Genomic DNA, 19,158 nt, shown 5'->3' with positions numbered 1-19,158 from the left:
GGCATGTATCACCACCGTCAGACAATTTTTTTTTTTTTAAGGAAATCTCAGCACTCGGGAGGCAGAGGTAGGAGGATTGCCATGAGTTCAAGGCCACCCTGAGACTACAGAGTGAATTCCAGGTCAGCCTGGGCTAAAGTGAGACCCTACCTCAAACAAACAAAATAAAAATAACCGTATGCCCCATGAGTTAAGAGTTAAATTGTTCAAGAGTTAAATTGGGGCTGGAGAGATGGCTTAGTGATTAAGGCACCTGACTGCAAAACCTAAGGAGCCAGGTTCAATTCTCCAGTACTCATGTAAGCCAGATACACACATGCCTCTGAAGTTCATTTGCAGTAGCTGGAGGCCCTGGCACACCCATTCTCTCTATCTGCCTCTTTCTCTCTATCTAATAAATAAATTAAATTTAAAAATATTTTAAAAGAAAAAGAAAAAAATGAAAAAGAATTCAATTGGCTGGGTACATACCTTTAATCCCAGCACTTGGGAGGCAGAGGTTTGATTACTGTGAGTTTGAGGCCAGCCTATGATTACATAGTGATTTCGAGGCCAGCCTATGATTACATAGTGATTTCCAGGTCAGCCTGAGCTACAGCGAGTCCCTACCTTGAAAAATCAAATATATAACCAAATACATATATAATTTATTTGTTTTTTGTTTTGTTTTTTCCAGGTAGGGTCTCACTCTAGCCCAGGCTGACCTGGAATTCACTATGTAGTCTCAGGGTGGCCTTGAACTCATGGTGATTCTCCTACCTTTGCCTCCTCAATGCTGGGATTAAAGGCGTGTGCCACCATGTTTATTTTTATTTTATATTTTGGTTATTTACTTATTTTTTATTGACAACTTCCATGATTGTAAACAATATCCCATGGTAATTCCCTCCCTCCCCCCACTTTCCCCTTTGAAACTCCATTCTCCATCATATCCCCTCCCCCTCTCAATCAGTCTCTCTTTTGTTTTGATGTCATGACCTTTTCCTCCTGTTATGATGGTCTTGTGCAGGTAGTGTCAGGCACTGTGAGGTCATGGATATCCAGGCCATTTTGTGTCTGGAGGAGCACGTTGTAAGGAGTCCTACCCTTTCTTTGGCTCTTGCATTCTTCTTTTTTTTTTTCTTTCAGTTTATAATTTTATTTTTATTTTTACTTTCTTTTTAAACAACTTCCATAATTGTAAACAATCTCCCATGTTAATTCCCTCCGTCATCCCACTTTCCTTAGGCCCTTACATTCTGTCTGCCACCTCTTCCCCAATGAACCCTGAGCCTTGGAAGGAGTGATAGAGATATTTCTTTTTTTTTTTTTTTTTAATTTTTATTAACATTTTCCATGATTATAAAATATATCCCATGGTAATTCCCTCCCTCCCCACCCCCACACTTTCCCGTTAGAAATTCCATTCTCAATCATATTACCTCCCCATTACAATCATTGTAATTACATATATACAATATCAACCTATTAAGTATCCTCCTCCCTTCCTTTCTCCACCCTTTATGTCTCCTTTTCAACTTACTGGCCTCTGCTACTAAGTATTTTCATTCTCACACAGAAGCCCAGTCATCTGTAGCTAGGATCCCCATATGAGGGAGAACATGTGGCGCTTGGCTTTGATAGAGATATTTCAGTGCTGAGCACTGCTCTGTCACTTCTTCTCAGCACCACGGTGCCTTCCGAGTCATCCCAAGGTCATTGACTTCTGAAAGGAGAAGGTTCTCTAACCAAAAGGGAGAGGTGCATTAATATATGGGTATGAACATTAATAGAAGTGCTTACTGGGCAGTTTGGTGAGCATAGCATATACATTTAGCCAGACAGCAGCAGACATTTCACCCCTAGGGCTCATGACTACTCATGTTGTAGGTTTTCAGTATTAGGGATGTATTCCTTCCCCTGGAGTGGACCCCAGTCCAAGTAGAGAGCAGTTGGTTTCTCCCATAACAGACATGCCACTATTGTACCTGTTGGCTCATTATTTTATTTAATTTTTTTTTTTTATTATTATTTGAGAGCGACAGACACAGAGAGAAAGACAGATAGAGGGAGAGAGAGAGAATGGGCGCGCCAGGGCTTCCAGCCTCTGCAAACGAACTCCAGACGCGTGCGCCCCCTTGTACATCTGGCTAACGTGGGACCTGGGGAACCGAGCCTCGAACCGGGGTCCTTGGGCTTCACAGGCAAGCGCTTAACCGCTAAGCCATCTCTCCAGCCCTCATTATTTTATTTATTTACAAGCAGTGAGAGACAGAGAGAAGAGATGCGCCAGGGCCTCCAGCCACTGCAAAGAATTCTATATGCACAGGCCACTTTGTTTATCTGGCTTTATGTGGGTCCTGGGGAATCGAACCTGGGTCATTTGGCTTTGCAGGCATGTGCCTTAACCGCTGAGCTATCTCTCCAGCCCCCTCATTGTAAGGTTTTTGTGACCTGGATGTACACTCACAAAACGTGCACGCCTGGAAGCAGGCCTCAAGTCGATGCCATTTTGTGTGAGCTGCCCGGGCTCAATCCTTCAGCCCATGAGTGCTTTTGGAGTACCCATGCTAGTCTTGGCTGGGCCAACAGGAAGTGACTGAACTCCCTTGCAGACGTCTGGAGGGGACTCACCTCTGCAGGTTAAGCACCCTACTGTTATCACTGCCTGGTCACCGGACAGCTTCAGGCTGAGGGGAGGGGATGCTCTTGGTCAGTCTTGCGCATATTCAATTCCAAGGCGGCTGCCTGCCTTTGTTATTCCCCGCAGACCTCATGGTGCTAACGCCCTGGGGTTCTACCTGGACCCTCCGCCTCTCTGCATTCAGAGCAAAGCCCCTAGACACCGAGCTCGGTGTCCAATTCAAAACCTGCCGGGCAGGTTACTAAATCTGAAACATGCTGTAGGGACAAACCTCTCAGCTGCTAGGCTCAGGGTCTGATCTCAGGGTCACTCCTTTGGTGGAAGAGACTTAAAGTAGTTAATGATCAGCCCCCAGGGCAGGGGCAGAGGAGGACCTGGTAGGGACAAGTCCCATCGCCAGCCACCCCTCCCCCCTCCCCACCTCTAGGCATTGCTCGACACCTGGCCCACCCTTCTCCAATCAGCGGGCTGATCTGGGTGTATAAACCAGGAGGGAGGCCCCAGGGCCCCTGAGGTCTTCAGAGAGCATACTCCGGGTGTCACAAGACTCAGGTATGGCTCAACCTAACCCACAGGAAGGCCACAAGATGTGGCCAAAGGTGGCTGGGGAGTCCCCTCTTTGTAAGGTCTTTCTCCTTGGGCTGATTTTTTTTTTTCTAGAAACTTAACTGCTTCCTCTGGTGTTCTCCCTCCTCCTTCCACTTCTTTCTCCTTCCTCCTTTTCCTTTTCTACTCAGGCATGTGTAGAGTATTGGCTCTATCTTCTTGAAACTTTTAGTGAGTGGCTGGCAGCTCCCAAGCCTCGGTGTAACCCGGGCCACATACAGACATTTCCTTCTTTCTAAGTCTGCTGTCCCCACTCCCTTGCCCATCAGTGGTACCCCCCTTGGCTCAGAATGAAACAAAAGTTCTCTGTTTGGTTGGGATGATGATATGGGGGGAGTCGGAATTAGTCCAGAACCTTAAAGCTATCAAAAGGAGTGGGGGGTGGGTAAGTGAGGAGAGGATGAGGAGGCTCAGAGTTTGGGCCTTCAAACAACTGAGGCTTTGCTCAAGTTTGGCCAAAGGATTCAGACCTTTTGTGATCTTGTGACTGGAAATGGGTGACATCTGGGGTGATGAGGTTGGAGGAGGTGGTGGCTCTGCAAGTTAGGGACCTGGGAGCCCCTGTTCTCTACAGCTGGCCTGGAGGTTGGAAGTCTGTGTTCTAGTCTGTCCCCCCCCCCCCGCCCCCGCAGAGATAGGGTCTCACTCTAGTCCAGCCTGACCTGGAATTCACTGTGTAGTCTCAGGCTGGCCTTGAACTCATGGTAATCCTCCTACCTCTGCCTCCTGAGTGCTGGGATTAAAAGTGTGTGCCGCCATACCCACTTTTTAAAAAAATTTATTTATTTGCAAGCAGAGAAAGTGAGAATGGGCAAACCAGGGCGTCTTGCCACTGCAAATGAACTCCAGATGCATGCCTCACCTTTTGCATCTGGGTGCTGGGCAATTGGCCTGATTATCCCAAAGAATCTTGGCAGCTCAGACTGCCAGACTTTTATGGGACCTAAATGCTTAGCTTTACTTAGACCTGCAATTTTTTTCTTTTCAATTTATTTATTTATTTATTTTATTTTATTTTATTTTATTTGGTTTTTCGAGGTAGGGTCTCACTCTGGTCCAGGCTGACCTGGAATTAACTCTGTAGTCTCAGGGTGGCCTCGAACTCTCGGCGATCCTCCTACCTCTGCCTCCCGAGTGCTGGGATTAAAGGCGTGCGCCACCACGCCCAGCTTCTTTTCAATTTTTTTAACAACTTCCATAATTATAAAAAATATCCCATGCTAATACCCTCCCTCCCCCCACTTTCCCCTTTGAAACTTTATTCTCCATCATACCCCTTCCCCCTTTCAGTCTCTCTTCTATTTTGATGTCATCATCTTTTCCTCCTGTTGTGATGGTCTTGTGTAGGTAGTGTCAGGTACTGTGAGGTCATGGATATCCAGGCATTTTGTGTCTGGGGGGAGCACGTTGTAAGGAGTCCTACCCATCCTTTGGCTCTTACATTCTTTATGCCACCTCTTCCACAATGAGCCATGGAAGGTGTGATAGAGATATTTCAGTGCTGAACACTCCTGTCACTTCTTTCCAGCATCATGATGCCTTCTGAGTCATCCCAAGGTCACTGCCATCTGAAAAGAAGATTCCCTACCAAAAGTGAGAGTAGCATTAATATAAGGGTATGAGCACTAACAGAAGTGCTTACTGGGCAGTTTGATAAGCATAGTATATACATTTATCCAGACATCAGCAGACATTACACCCCTAGGGCTCATGACTACCCCTGTTTTCAGTATCAGAGATGTATTCCCTCCCATGAAGCAGGCCTCCAGTCCAATTAGAGGGCAGTTGGACTACCTAGGCCTGCATTTTTTAAAATTTTTATTAGCATTTTCCTGATTATAAAAAAATATCCCATGGTAATTCCCTCCCCCCCCACTTTCCCCTTTGAAATTCCATTCTCCATCATATTACCTCCCCATCACAATCATTGTACTTACATATATACAATATCAACCTATTAAGTACCCTCCTCCCTTCCTTTCTCTTCTCTTTATGTCTCCTTTTTAACTTACTGTAGGCATGCATTTTTAACAGTGTTTATTTTATTTTATTTTTTTTCCTGAGGCAGTCTCACTCCAGCCCAGGCTGACCTGCAATTCACTCTGTAGCCTCAGGTTGCCCTTGAACTCACTGTGATCCTTCTATCTCAGAACTCCTGAGTGCTTGGGATTAAAGGTGTGCAGCACCATGTCTAGCTCTTTTTAAACATTTTATTTATTTTTTTAAATATTTTTTTTTCCTGGTGGGGTGTGGTGATGCACACCTTTTTAATCCCAACACTCGGGAGGCACAGTAGGAGGATCACTGAGAGTTTGAGGCCACCCTGAGACTACATAATGGGCTATAGTGAGACACTATCTAGAAAGACAAAACAAAAAACAAAAAAACAAGATATGTTTTTCTAAAATACTTTTATTTTTATTTTATTTATTTATTTGAGAGTGACAGAGAGAGAGAGAGAAAGAGGCAGATAGAGAGAGAGAATGGGCGCGCCATGGCCTCCAGCCACTGCAAACGAACTCCAGATGTGTGCGCCCCCTTGTGCATCTGGCTAACGTGGGTCCTGGGGAATCGAGCCTCGAACTGGGGTCCTTAGGCTTCACAGGCAAGCACTTAACTGCTAAGCCATCTCTCCAGTCCCTTTCTAAAGTATTTTATGTTTATTTAGTTGCAAACAGAGAGAGAAGAGAAACAGAGAAAATTAGTGTGTCAGGGCCTCCAGTCACTGCAAACATCTCTAGAAGCATGTGCCACTTTGTGCATCTGACTTTACGTGGGTACTGGGGAATTGAACTCAGGTTGTTAAGCTGTGTGACAAGCACCTTAACCACTGAGCCATCTCTTTCGTCATTTAAATATTTTTATTTATGTGCGTGTATGGGGGTACCAGGGCGTGTTGCCACTGCAAGTGGACTCCAAACACATGAAACACTTTTTGCATCTGGATCTACAGGGGTACTGGGGAATTAAATGTGGGCCATCTCCTCAGCCCTTCAGCTTTTTTTTTTTTTTTTCCTGAGGTAGAGTGTAGCCCAGGCTGACTTAGAATTCACTATGTAGTCCCAGGCTGGCCTCAAACACACAAAGATCCTCTTACTGCCTGCCAAGTGGTGGCAAGGTGTGCTCCACCAAGCCCTGCCCCTTAAACTTTTTTTTTTTTAAGTTTTCATTATTTATTTATTTGAGAGAGAATGAGAATATGGGCATGCCAGGGCCTGTAGCCACTGCAAATGAACTCCAATCGCATGTACCACCTGGTGTATCTGGCTCCCATGGGACCTGGAGAATCGAACCTAGGTCCTTAGTTTCACAGGCAAGTGCCTTAACCTCTATGCCATCTCTCCAGCCCCTTAAACTTTTTTTCTTTGTAATTTTTTTTTTTTTTTTTTTGAGGTAGGATCTCACTCTAGCCTAGGCTGACCTGGGATTCACTAATCTCAGGGTGGCCTTACCTTGAATTTTGACAACCTAGATATATATACATAAGCATAATCCCTTCCCACCACCCTCTTGTGTCCAGCTCTCCTGTTTGCATTATTTATTCATTTGCAAGGAGACAGACTGAGAATGGGCACACCAGGTCCTCCAGCCAGTGCAAATGAATTCCAGATGCATGCTCCACTTTGTGCATCTGGTTTTCCGTGGGTCCTGGGAAATCAAACCAGGGTCATTAGGCTTTGCAGGCAAGTGCCTTAACCACTGAGCATCTCTCCAGCCCTGGTTGATTTTTTTTTAAATAATTTTTTGCTTTATTTTTATTTATTTATTTGAGAGTGACAGACACAGAGAGAAAGAGGCACAGAGAGAGAGAGAGAGAGAATGGGCGCACCAGGGCCTCCAGCCACTGCAAACCAACTCCAGACGCGTGCACCCCCTTGTGCATCTGGCTAATGTGGGTCCTGGGAATCGAACCTGGGTCCTTGGCCTTTGCAGGCAAATGCCTTAACCGCTAAGCTATGCCTCTAGGCCCTGTTTGCATTTGTTTTTTTAATTGCAATGCTTACTACTGAACCTGGGACCTCACACATGCTAGACAAGCCTTTGCTACACTCCCAGTCCAGGCCTGTACTAATAACCCTCTTCTCCCTTCCCCACAGAGACCTGGCTGATGCTCACGTGCAATAATTAACAACTGAGTGGCCTTCGCCCATTCTCACACTCCATTCCTGGGCTCCATTCCCACTGCTCGCCCCACTGCTCATCTCCTAGGCTACTAAGCCTTGGTTGTCCCCTGGAATAAAGCAAGGGGAGTGTAGAACACAGCCGAAGCCTGGCCCAGTCTGAGAACTGCCTCCTACCCCAGGTATGCTTCTTGACAACCCCCCCCCCGCACCCCCAGCGCCCAAAAAAGAAAAAAGAAAAAAGCACATCTTCTAGGGGCCACCCAGCATATGTTAAAAGAATTTGCTGAATTGGAGGGCCTCCCGTTTGCCTGGATTCCAGAGGTGATAGAGGCTTAGATCACTGCCAGCCCCAGGTTAAACTCTCTGAACTGGAGTCCAAGGTGCTCAGCCTTCAGCCCAGCGCTGAGTTCGCAGCATTCCGAGTGCGGGTCGCTTAGATGGATGTATGGGTGGTGATGGTTGGTGGAGGCGGGTCCACAGGTGGATCAAGATCTGATGGTGTGACTAGGAAGTGGCGAGGGGGGTTTGGGGGGGGCGGGGAAATCCAGCCCCCAGGGAGAGGGAGCAAGCTGTCTGTGGCTCCAGAGTCACAGTACAACACACCACGGACTCTGAAGGGTTCCATGGGGGCCCAAGGACAGAGCTTTTTCACCCCCATCCTCAGCAGAGACTCAGCTTGAAGGCCTGGGAGTCCGGCTTTGGAGCGTTCCTGCGTTGTGAGGTGGGGCATGCCTCTCAATCCAGACCCAGTTGGTTCCAAATAGATTAGATTAAATTGGCCATTGTTTGGTGGTGCTTTTCCTTCTACATTTAGACCTCAGATGGAGAAATGACCTGTAGATAGTTTGTAGCTGTTTTCCGCATGGCTAAGCAGGGAGTGGAGTGAGGCCAGGACTGGATCAGGCTCAAAGCTCTTTAACCAGGCCTCCAAGCTGCCTGGTTCTGCTTTTGCTCAGAAGACAGCACTGAATAATCATCTGATTCTCCGGCAGGAAACACCCTTTTCCCCCCCAGCCTGGCCCTGAGATACTACAGTGTGTAAGTAGGTTAAGGGAGGGATGGTTGTGTCCTAGAATGAATGAATTAGTGAGTGAAAGAATGGACAAATAATTACCGAATGAAGAGAACAGCTGGACCTGGTGATACGGGCCTATAATCCTAGCTACTCAGGCGACTAAGGCAGGAGAATCAAAAGTTCAAGCTCAGCCAGGTATAGTGGCATTTATTTAGTCCCAGTACTCAGGAGGCAGAGATAGGAGGATCACCGTGAGTTCAAGGCTACCTTGAAACTACTTAGTGAATTCCAGGTCAGCCTGGGCTAGATAGTGAGACCCTACCTTGAAAAAAAAAAAATTCAAACTCATTCTGGGCCATAGAATGAGTTCAAGGCCAACCTGGGCAATTTAGTGAAACCTTGTCTCAAAATGAAGTGCAAAGAGAGAGAGCTGGGGCTGGAGAGATGGCTTAGTGGTTAAGTGCTTGCCTGTGAAGCCTAAGGACCCCGGTTCGAGGCTCGATTCCCCAGGACCCACGTTAGCCAGATGCCCAAGGGGGCGCATGCATCTGGAGTTCGTTTGCAGTGGCTGGAGGCCCTGGCGTGCCCATTCTCTCTATCTCCCTCTTTCTCTCTCTGTCTATTGCTCTCTTAAATAAATAAAAAAAATTTAAAGAGAGAGAGAGAGAGCTGGTAAAGTAGCTTCAGAAGTTCCAGGCCCTAGGTTCAATCCCCAGCACTGCCGAGACAGAGAGAAAAGAGAATACAGAATGACCAATGGCTTGTGGAGCAGGGAGGAGAGCCGGGGAGATATTCAACAACTCCAGGCTTATTTGAGGCTGATGTGCACTTAGGCTGGAGACCGCTCAGCTCAGGTCCGGCTCAGCGCCCTGGCAAGAGCAAAATTCATTGTTCTCTTCTCTTGTTATTTTAACTTATTTAATTTATTTATTTGAGAGAGGGGAAGAGGTAGAGAGAAAGAGAGAATGGGCACGCCAGGGCCTTCAGCCACTGCAAACGAACTCCAGACGCATGAGCCCCCTTGTGCACCTGGCTTACATGGGTCCTGGGGAATCAAACCAGGGTCCTTAGGTTTCACAGGCAAATGCCTTAACCACTTAGCATTTTCCCAGCCCTCTTGTTATTTTAAAAATGTGTGTGTGTTGGTCTGCAGGAGTCCATATGTACCTGCAGACCAACATGGACTAGGGTGGCTGGGAATTGAACCTCATCCATCAGGCTCTGCAAAAGGGCCTTTAACCACTAAGTCAGTGTGGTGGTTTGATTCAGGTGTCCCCCATAAACATAGGTGTTCTGAATGCTAGGTCCCCAGCTGGTGGAGATTTGAGAATTAACACCTCCTGGAGGCAGTGTATTGTTGGAGGTGGGCTTATGGGTGTTATTGCCAGTTTCCCCTTGCCAGTGTTTGGCACACTCTCCTGCTCCTGTTGGCCACCTTATGTTGGCTAGGGGGTGATGTCCACCCTCTGCTTATGCCATCGTTTTCCCTGCCATCATGGAGTCTATAAACCAAACTAAGCCTTTTTTTTTTTTCACAAGCTGCTCTTGGTCAGGTGATTTCTGCCAGCAATGGGAACCTGACTGCAACAGTCTTCTTTTCAGCCCTGTAATTTTTTTTTTTTTAGTAGGGTCTCAAATTTGCTATTATAACTGAGGATGACCTTGGGCTTCTGATTCTCCTGCTGCCACTCCCCAAGTATTGGGATTCCAGGTGTGTACCACCATCTGCATGGTTTTTTTTTTTTTTTTTTTTTTTTTTTGCTTTTTTGAGGTAGGGTTTCACTCTAGTCCAGGCTGACCTGGAATTCACTATGTAGTTCTCAGGGTGGCCTCGAACTCAAAATGATCCTCCTACCTCTGTCTCCTGAGTGCTGGGATCAAAGGCGTGCGCCACCACGCCCGGCTCCATCTGCAGTTTTATATAGTGCTGGGGAAGTGACCCAGGCCTCCTGTGTGCTGGGCAAGCACTCCACTGTCTGAGCTGTGTCCCCTAGCCCCAGGACACCCAGGTTCTAAGGGATAAGGGGCAATGTCCAGGCCAGACAGGCCTTGAGCAGAGAAGGTGCATCTACTTGACATATGAAGTGTGGACATGAGGGGAAGAGATAAAGAGGATTTAAGGAAATAAATTGGAACATTTTTAGCAATTTGGATAATTTTGGGGAGGGCAGTGTCTGAGGGCAAAGGATTACCATGATGGTCGAGGAGAGGCTGGTGAATCTTCCAAGGCCCCAGGACTGTCTAGTTGGAAGGGACCTACTAAACCAGTTCAAATGATACACCTAGGAAGGGCTGGAAACAAGATTTTATTTTATTTATTTATTTGAGAGTGAGAAATAAGCAGAGAGAAAGAGAGAATGGGTGCACCAGGGCCTCTAGCCATTTCCAGACATATGCACCATCATGTGCATCTAGCTTACATGGGTACTAGGGAACTGAACCTGGGTTCTTAGCCTTCACAGGTAAGTGCCTTAATCACTAAGTCATCTCTCCAGCCCAGAAACCAGATTTTACAAAGAAAGAGGTTGGGTGTGGTGGCTCATGCCTTCAATTCCAGTACGTAGGAGGCAGAGGTGGAAGGATTACTGTGAGTTCGAGGCCCACGTCAACCTGGGCTAGAGCTACCTCGGAAAACCACATTAAAACAAAAGTGGGGGAGCTGGAGTGATTGCTTAGCAGTTAAAGTACTTGACTGAGAAGCCTAAGGACCCAGGTTTGATTGACCAGTACCCACATAAGCCAGAAACACAAGGCAGCATGTGTCTGGAGTTTGTTTGCAGTGGCTAGAGGCCTGGGTATGCCCTTTTTTATTTTTTTCCCCTCTGTCTCTTAAATAAATAAATAGAATTTATATAAAGAAGAGGCATAGGGCTGGGCATGGTGGTCCATGCCTTTAATACCAGCACTCAGGAGGCAGAGGTAGGGAATCACCATGAGTTTGAGGTCACCCTGAGACTACATAGCGCATTCCAGGTCAGCCTGAGCTAGAGTGAGACCCTACCTTGAAAAACAAGACAACCAAACAAACAAAAAACACAGGCAGAGGCTGGAGAGTAGTTAAGGCACTTGCCTGCAAAGCCAAAGGACATAGGTTCGATTCCTCAGGACACAAGGTGGCGCTTGTGCCTGGCGTTCTGTTTGCAGTGGCTGAAGGCTGTGGTGTGCCTATTCTTTCTCCCTCTACCTGCCTCTTTCTCTCAAATAAATAAAGTTCCTTAAAAAAAAAAAAATTTAAGGATACCTTGAAAACCAAAAAAAAAAAAAAGAAAAAATTGTTTTTAAAGGAGCCGGGCAGGAAGCAGAGGTAGGAGGATTACCATGAGTTCTAGGCCAGCCTGAGACTACATAGTGAATTCCAGGTCAGCCTGGGCTAGAGTGAAACCCTACCTTGAAAAAACAAAAACAAAAAAGAGGTGGGCTTGGTGGCACATGCCTTTAATCCCCGCACTTGGGAGGGCTGAGGTAGGAAGAGCAATATAAATTCTCTACCACTCTGAGACTACATAAGGTGAGTTTCAGGTCAGCCTGTGTTAGAGTGAGAACCTACCTCAGAAAAATCAAAATGAAACAAGCAGCTTGCGTGTAGTGGCATATGCTTCATAGCCTCTAGCTATAAACTGGAGGAGAATCACTTCAGTTCAGGATTTCAAGTCCAGTCTGGGCAACATAGCAAGACTCAGTTTCAAACAAACAAAACCTCATAGAGGACAGGAGACATGGCTCAGCAGTTTAGGTGCTTGCCTGCAAAGCCTAATGACCCAGCTTCAGTTCCCCAGTACCCACATAAAGCCAGATGCAGCACATATGTATGGAGTTCCTTTTCACAGGGTCTCTCTCTCTCTCTGCCTCTCTGTTTGCAAACTTAAAAACTGGAGCTGGGTGTGGTGGTGCACACCTTTAATCCCTGCACCTGGGAGGCAGAGGTAAGAGGAGTACCGTGAGTTCAAGGCCGCCCTGAGACTATATAGTGAATTCCAGGTCAGCCTGAGTTACAGTGAGACCCTATCTCAAAAATACATACATACATACATAAAAATTTTTAAACTCGCAGAGTTTATCAATACTGCCACAATTTTTTTTTTTGGCTTATGTGTATGTAATGTATGTGGTGTGTGTATGTGTGCGTGTGTGTGCACGCCCGTATGCCTGGCTTTTAAAAAATTCATTTTATATATTTATTTATTTACAAGCACAGAAACAAAGAGAGATAGAGAGGGCTGGAGAGATGGCTTAGCGGTTAAGCGCTTGCCTGTGAAGCCTAAGGACCCCGGTTTGAGGCTCGGTTCCCCAGGTCCCATGTTAGCCAGATGCACAAGGGGGCGCACGCATCTGGAGTTCGTTTGCAGAGGCTGGAAGCCCTGGCTCGCCCATTCTGGGGAAATGAACCTGGGTCCTCAAGCTTTGCAGGCAAGTGCCTTAACCACTAAGTTATCTCTACAGAACTCAACATTGTCTGTTTTAAATATATATATATTTTTTTTATTTATTTGACAGAGAGAAAGGGAGAGAGAGAATGAGCGTGCCAGGGGCCTCTATCCACTGCAAATGAACTCCAGGCGCATGTACCCCCTTGTGCATCTGGCTTATATGAGTCCTGGGGACTCAAAACTGGGGTCCTTTGGCTTTGTAGGCGAATGCCTTAGCTACTAAGCCATCTCTCCAGCCCTCCCCCCCCCCTTTTTGAGATAGGGTCTCACTCTAGCCCATGCCCAACCTGGAATTCACTATGTAGTCTCAGGGTGGCCTCGAACTCACGGCGATCCTGCCTCTGCCTCCCAAGTGCTGGGATTAAAGGCATGCGCCACCAAGCCAACCTTGTCTTTTAATTGCATTGCTCGAGTCATTGCTTGACTACCTGAAGACATCAAAGAGCCTCCAGCCAGGGCCTGTACCCCAGGTGGCTGGGAAGAGTGAGGAGAAGAGACGGAACATGATCCTCCTGTGGCGGCCCCACCCCCTGGAGCTGAGCCCAGGTTCGACCTTCTCATTTCTTGGTGCCACTGACCATAGCTCTTCCTTTAGGATCTGACATGGCTCGTCTGGTGACAACACAGTTGCTGCTCCTTCTGGTGTGGGTGGCCCCAGTGGGTGCCCAGCCCAGGACTCTGAGGGCAAGGACAGACCTTCTCAATATCTGCATGGACGCCCAGCACCACAAGGAAAAGCCAAGCCCGGAGGACAAGTTGCATGATCAGGTGGGCCAGGGCCCCCGAGGGGTGACGCGGCGCTGACTCGGGAAGAGCAGGTCAGGGTGGTCTAGCCCCTCTCCGCAGTGGAGACGGACGGACAGACCTTCCTGAGCAGGACAGACCTGCCCAACAGGACCTCGGTCCACTCTAACTAACATGGGTGACTGCCTCACGTATCTGCCACTAGTTTACCTAATTGGTGGCTCGCTTTCCTCATTGCACAATTGAGGAAGCATGGCCAGGGAAGAGCGAGAGGAAGGGAGCTGGTGTCATCATCCTGATGGCAGATTTGGATTTTAGAAGGACACTTCTAAGGATCCAAGGAGAAAAGCCACACACTGCGTGTTAACAGTCCTTTCTGCCAATCCCCCAACCCCAGTCCTGGGAAAAGCGTCCCTCTCATAGCTGTGAGAGTCAGGCATCTGGTAAACATTTGGACTGTGACTCTTGGTGCTAGAGGGCAGGAGAACTCTGGTCCTGTAACAATTATTTTGTCATGAGCCATTTAATTTTTTTTGTCTTTTTTTTTGAGCTCAGAATGGATTTATTTTTATATTTTTTGTTCATTTTTATTTATTTATTTGAGAGAGACAGAGAGAAAGAGGCAGATAGAGAGAATGGGCGTGCCAGGGCTTCTAGCCACTGCAAACGAACTCCAGATGCGTGTGCCCCCTTGTGCATCTGGCTAACGTGGGTCCTAGGGGAATCGAGCCTTGAACCGGGGTCCTTAGGCTTCACAGGCAAGGGCTTAACTGCTAAGCCATCTCTCCAGCCCCAGAATGGATTTTTATTTGAGGTATGTAGTCAGACATTGCCTTCGTGAGCTATGCAAGGATGTCACAAAACGATATAAGCTCTTTGGGTAGCTGGACATATTTTTTTTTCTCAATTTTTATCAACATTTTCCATGATTATAACAAATATTCCATGGTAATACCCTCCCCTTCCCACTTTCCCCTTTGAAATTCCATTCTCCATCATATCCCCTCCCCATCTCAAACAATGTATTTACATATATACAATATTGTTTTGGTTTTTTTAAGATAGGGTCTTGCTCTAGCCCAGGCTGACCTGGAATTCACTATGTAGTCTCAGGGTGGCTTTGAGCTCACGGTGATCCTCCTACCTCTGCCTCCCAAGTGCTGGGATTAAAGGTGTGCACTACCACACCTGACTTAATATCTTTTTTTTTTTTTTTTTTTTTTTGGTAGTTTATATTTTAGTCCCATTCAGTATCTGAACCATGACTTAGTGGTTAAGGCACTTGCCTGCAAAGACTAAGAACTTATGTTCAATTCTCCAGGTCCCATGTATCCAGACATAGTGATGCAATCATGTAATGTCACACATGCGTCACAAGGGGGCGCACACTTCTGGAGTTCGTTTGCAGCAGGCTGAAGGTCCTGGTGCACCCATTCTCTTTTTGTCTGCCTCTCACTCTCTTTGTAAAATAAAAAATAATAAGTAAGTATTTGAACATAGCTAAACATTTAATAAAATCAATATAAGGCAGTAACTAAAGATAAAGCAAAATGCTAGCTCCTGGGAGGATCTAAAGGTTTTGGGCCAGTGGGCAAAATAGTGGGACCATGTCTTTAAAAAGCCAGGTGTTGCTGGGTGTGGTGGCGCTCACCTTTAATCCCAGCACTCAGGAGGCAAAGGTAGGAGGATTGCTGAGAGTTCGAGGCCACGCTGAGACTAATTCCAGGTCAGCCTGAGGTAGAGTGAGACCCTACTTCGGAAAAACCAAAAAACAAACAAACAAAAAAAAAGTCATGTGTGGGGCTGGAGAAATGGCTCAGTGGTTAAAGGCACCTGCTTGCAAAGCCTGACAGGCCCAGGTTCGAGTTCCCAGCACCAACATAAAGCCAGATGCACAAGGTGGTGCATGCATGTGAAGTTCGTTTGCACTGGGTGGAGGCTCTGACACACCCATTGTCTCTCTATCTGCCTCTTTCTCTCCTTCCCCCCTCTCTCAAATAAAACTAATAAAAAAATTATAAAATAAAATAACAAAACATAACCAAAGACAGAAAGCATTGAGTGTTTATGTTCCTAGAACTGAGGCAGGAGAGAAAGACAAGGAGAATCATGCAATGTGGGAAGGAAAAGGAACCTTTTTTTTTTTTTTTTTTTTTTCTTTTTGAGGTAGGGTCTCACTCTAGCCCAGGCTGACCTGGAATTCACTATGGAGTCTCAGGGTGGCTTTGAACTCACGGTGATCCTCCTACCTCTGCCTCCTGAGTGCTGGGATTAAAGGCATGAGACACCATGCCCGGCAAGGAAGAGGAATCTTTTAACCCGCTGTCTGATTGAAGTCTCTTGGTGGTTGAGAAGCAAGAATTCCAGCATTTGCTAGGAAGCTTGCTGACAACATTCCTAGTGGCTCACAGCTGTAAGCCCTACACTTGGGAGGTTGAGGTAAGAGAAATACAGTGAATTCAAAGCCAACTTGTGGCTACAGAGTGAGTTCCAAGTCAGCCTGGGCTAGAGTGAGACCTTACCTAAAAAAAAGGTGGGGAGGGGGAACTGGAGAGATGGCTCAGTAGTTAAAGGCACTTTCTTGCAAATCCTGATGGCCTGGGTTTGATTTCCCACTATCCACACAAAGCCAGATGCATAAAGTGGAACATGTGTCTAGAGTTCATTTGCAGTGGCAGGAGGCCCTGGTATACCCATTTTCACTCTCTCTGTTTCTCTCTCATCAGTTAATTAATTAATATTCTTAAAAAAGAAAGAAAAGAAATAATCTTTTAAAATTAATTTATTTGTTTATTGGAGGGGGAGAGAGGGAGAGAGCAAGACAGGCTGGGCATGCCAGGGCCTCCAGCCACTACAAATAAACTCCAGATGCATGTGCCACCTTGTGCATCTGGCTTATGTGGGTCCTGGAGAGTCAAACCGGGATCCTTTGACTTTGCAGGCAAACACCTTAACCATTAAGCCATCTCTCCAGTCCCCAGTCCCTCAGTGAAATTTAAACTAACCACCCTGTCAAGCTGCAAGCCCGCACACCTTTCTCCCTCCAAAACAGTTAAAGATAATTGTTTCTCTTTTTATCCCCATTTCCTAGAAAATGGGCCTGTGTTAGGGTAGGTAAGAGTTCAGTAAAGAGCTCCCTCTCTCTCTCAAATAAATAAATGAATAAGATACTTTAAAAAAGAGTTTAGTTTATAAATGCCACTAGATTAATAGTTCTGTATCTTTTTGGTGTTTTAACTATGTAATGCTTTCAGTGTCTTTTTGTTGTATGTTTTTTTTTCCTGTGCATTAAATTAAAAATAAAGAGTTCAGTAAAGATATGAATTATAAGGCAGGGGTGCTGTGGCATACCTGTAATTCCAGCACGTGGCAGATGGAGTCAGGAGGTCAAGGTTATCCTCAGTTATGTATGGATTTTGAAGTCAGCCTGGACCATATGATATTGCCTGTCTCAACAAACAAACAAACAAACAAACAAAAAAGATGCAGGGCTTAGTGGTTAAGGCACTTGCCTGTGAAGCCTAGGGACTCAGGTTTGATTCTCCAGAACCCATGTCAGCCAGACGCACTAGGTGGCTCATGCATCTGGAGTTCATTTGCAGTAGCTACAGGATGTGCTGCGCCCATTCTCTTTCACCCTCTATCTGTCGCTCTTTCTCAAGTAAATAAATTATATATATATATTTTTTCGAGGTAGGGTCTCACTCTAGCCCAGGCTGACCTGGAATTCACTATAGAGTCTCAAGGTGGCCTCGAACTCCCAATCCTCTTACCTGTGCCTCCCGAGTGCTGGGATTAAAGGCGTGCGCCACCACGCCCGGCTTAATAAAATATTTTTAAAAAGACACAAATTCATGAGCTTTGTAAAGACTGCACTGAGAGCCTCTCCCACACTTCCTGCAATAAGGGTCCCAACTCAAGTTACTTCCCTGAACGACTTTGGCTGGGCTGGGCACTCAAGGACGCCACAAGGGTCAAGGTTGTTTGTAGAATAACCTGGCTATGCTGACCATGAGCTCAGTCCTGTGTCCCCCTTCCAGTGCAGTCCCTGGAAGAGTAACGCCTGCTGCTCCACCAACACCAGCCAGGAAGCCCACAAGGATATTTCCTACCTGTACAGGTTCAACTGGGATCACTGCGGAGCGATGGAGCCCGCGTGCAAGCGACACTTCATCCAGGACACCTGCCTCTATGAGTGCTCTCCCAACTTGGGACCGTGGATCCAACAGGTACACATGCCCCTCCTGGCACCACCTCGCCGAAGTAGCCCCGGGGCGTCTCTGGCAGGTCCCTGAGCCCGAGCCCGTTCCCCGTGCGCTCCCAGGCGGACCAGAGCTGGCGCAAGGAGCGCATCCTCGACGTGCCCCTGTGCAGAGAGGACTGCCAGCGCTGGTGGGACGACTGCCGCGGCTCCTTCACCTGCAAGAGCAACTGGCACAAGGGCTGGAACTGGACCTCTGGTGAGAGCTGGGGGTGGTGGGTGGGTGGGTGGGTGGGGGGTGTCAGCCGTGCACGTTCAGGGGTGGCGCAAGTGTCGGAAGACTTAGGCTTGCGGGGCTGGCACGACTGGAGACGGTTCTGTGCGGCGGGCGACCACTACCCGGCTTCTGTCCCCCCTGCAGGGCATAACCAGTGCCCCGTGGGGGCCGCCTGCCACCCCTTCCACTTTTACTTCCCTACGCCTGCCGCTCTGTGCGAGGAAATCTGGAGCCATTCCTACAAGGTCAGCAACTACAGCCGGGGGAGCGGCCGCTGCATCCAGATGTGGTTTGACCCAGCCCAGGGCAACCCCAACGAGGAGGTGGCCAGGTTCTATGCCGAGGCCATGAGCGGAGCGGGGCTCCGTGGGGCCTGGCCCCTCATGTGCAGCCTGCCCTTAGTACTGCTCTGGCTGCTCAGCTGAGCGCCTCTTGCCTCCCTAATACCTGGGTGACCCTGCCTGCTTAGCCACGCGGCGCCCAGCCTCCTTTGAGGCAGGGCCCCTGACAGCCGGTTGAAATAAACCAGACATTTCACACGTGCCTTCTGATTTGGGTGTGAATGGAAACGTACATTATTTTGCTTCCTACTCCCCACTAACTGAAGTTAAACCTTGTTAGTTCCCACCTCTAACGTTTACAGTGAACTAGTCAGATATTTAAATAAAATATATATATTTTAAATGTTATTTATTTATTTGAGAGAGTGAGAAAGAGGCAGAGAGAGAGAGGGAGAAGAAGAGGGAGAAGGAGGGGGACCTGGAGAGATGGCTTAGCGGTTAAGCGCTTGCCTGTCAAGCCTAAGGACCTCGGTTGGGTTCGAGGCTCGATTTCCCCAGGACCCACGTTGGCCAGATGCACAAGGGGCACACGCGTCTGTCCTTTGCCGTGGCTAGAGGCCCTGGCGTGCCCATTCTTTATCTATCGGAAAAAATTTAAAAAATAAAAAAGAGAGAGGGAGAGATTGGGTGCACCAAGGGCCTTCAGCCACTGCAAACGAACTCCAGAGGCATGAGCCAACTTGTGCATCTGGCTTATATAGGTTCTGGGGAATCAAACAGAGGTCCTTTGGCTTTGCAGGCAAGCATCTTAACTGTTAAGCCATCTCTCCAGCCCTTTTTGACTTTTTTAAAAAAAATAT

General features: G+C 47.3%; 1 protein-coding gene across 3 annotated transcripts; it reads left to right on the top strand.

Moving 5' to 3' along the window:
• The first annotated feature begins 3,034 nt into the window (after positions 1-3,034).
• On the top strand, positions 3,035-18,561 carry Folr1 (folate receptor alpha). 3 transcript variants are annotated; one of them, XM_045145832.1, is made up of 6 exons: positions 3,035-3,175; positions 7,327-7,532; positions 13,391-13,563; positions 17,580-17,768; positions 17,864-17,999; positions 18,162-18,561. In XM_045145832.1, exons 3-6 carry the CDS (start codon positions 13,399-13,401, stop codon positions 18,440-18,442), a joined length of 771 nt encoding a protein of 256 aa, XP_045001767.1. In that variant the 5' UTR covers positions 3,035-3,175; positions 7,327-7,532; positions 13,391-13,398; the 3' UTR covers positions 18,443-18,561. The 3 variants fall into 3 exon arrangements, with proteins under 3 accessions (XP_045001767.1, XP_004651048.2, XP_045001768.1); XM_004650991.2 differs by lacking the exons at positions 3,035-3,175; positions 7,327-7,532 and adding an exon at positions 8,239-8,391; XM_045145833.1 differs by lacking the exons at positions 3,035-3,175; positions 7,327-7,532 and adding an exon at positions 10,061-10,079.
• The last annotated feature ends 597 nt before the right edge of the window (positions 18,562-19,158 follow it).

Source organism: Jaculus jaculus, chromosome 3 (genome assembly GCF_020740685.1).
Source record: "Jaculus jaculus isolate mJacJac1 chromosome 3, mJacJac1.mat.Y.cur, whole genome shotgun sequence".
NCBI lineage: Eukaryota > Metazoa > Chordata > Mammalia > Rodentia > Dipodidae > Jaculus > Jaculus jaculus.
This window is presented reverse-complemented; position numbering and strand designations above follow the sequence as displayed.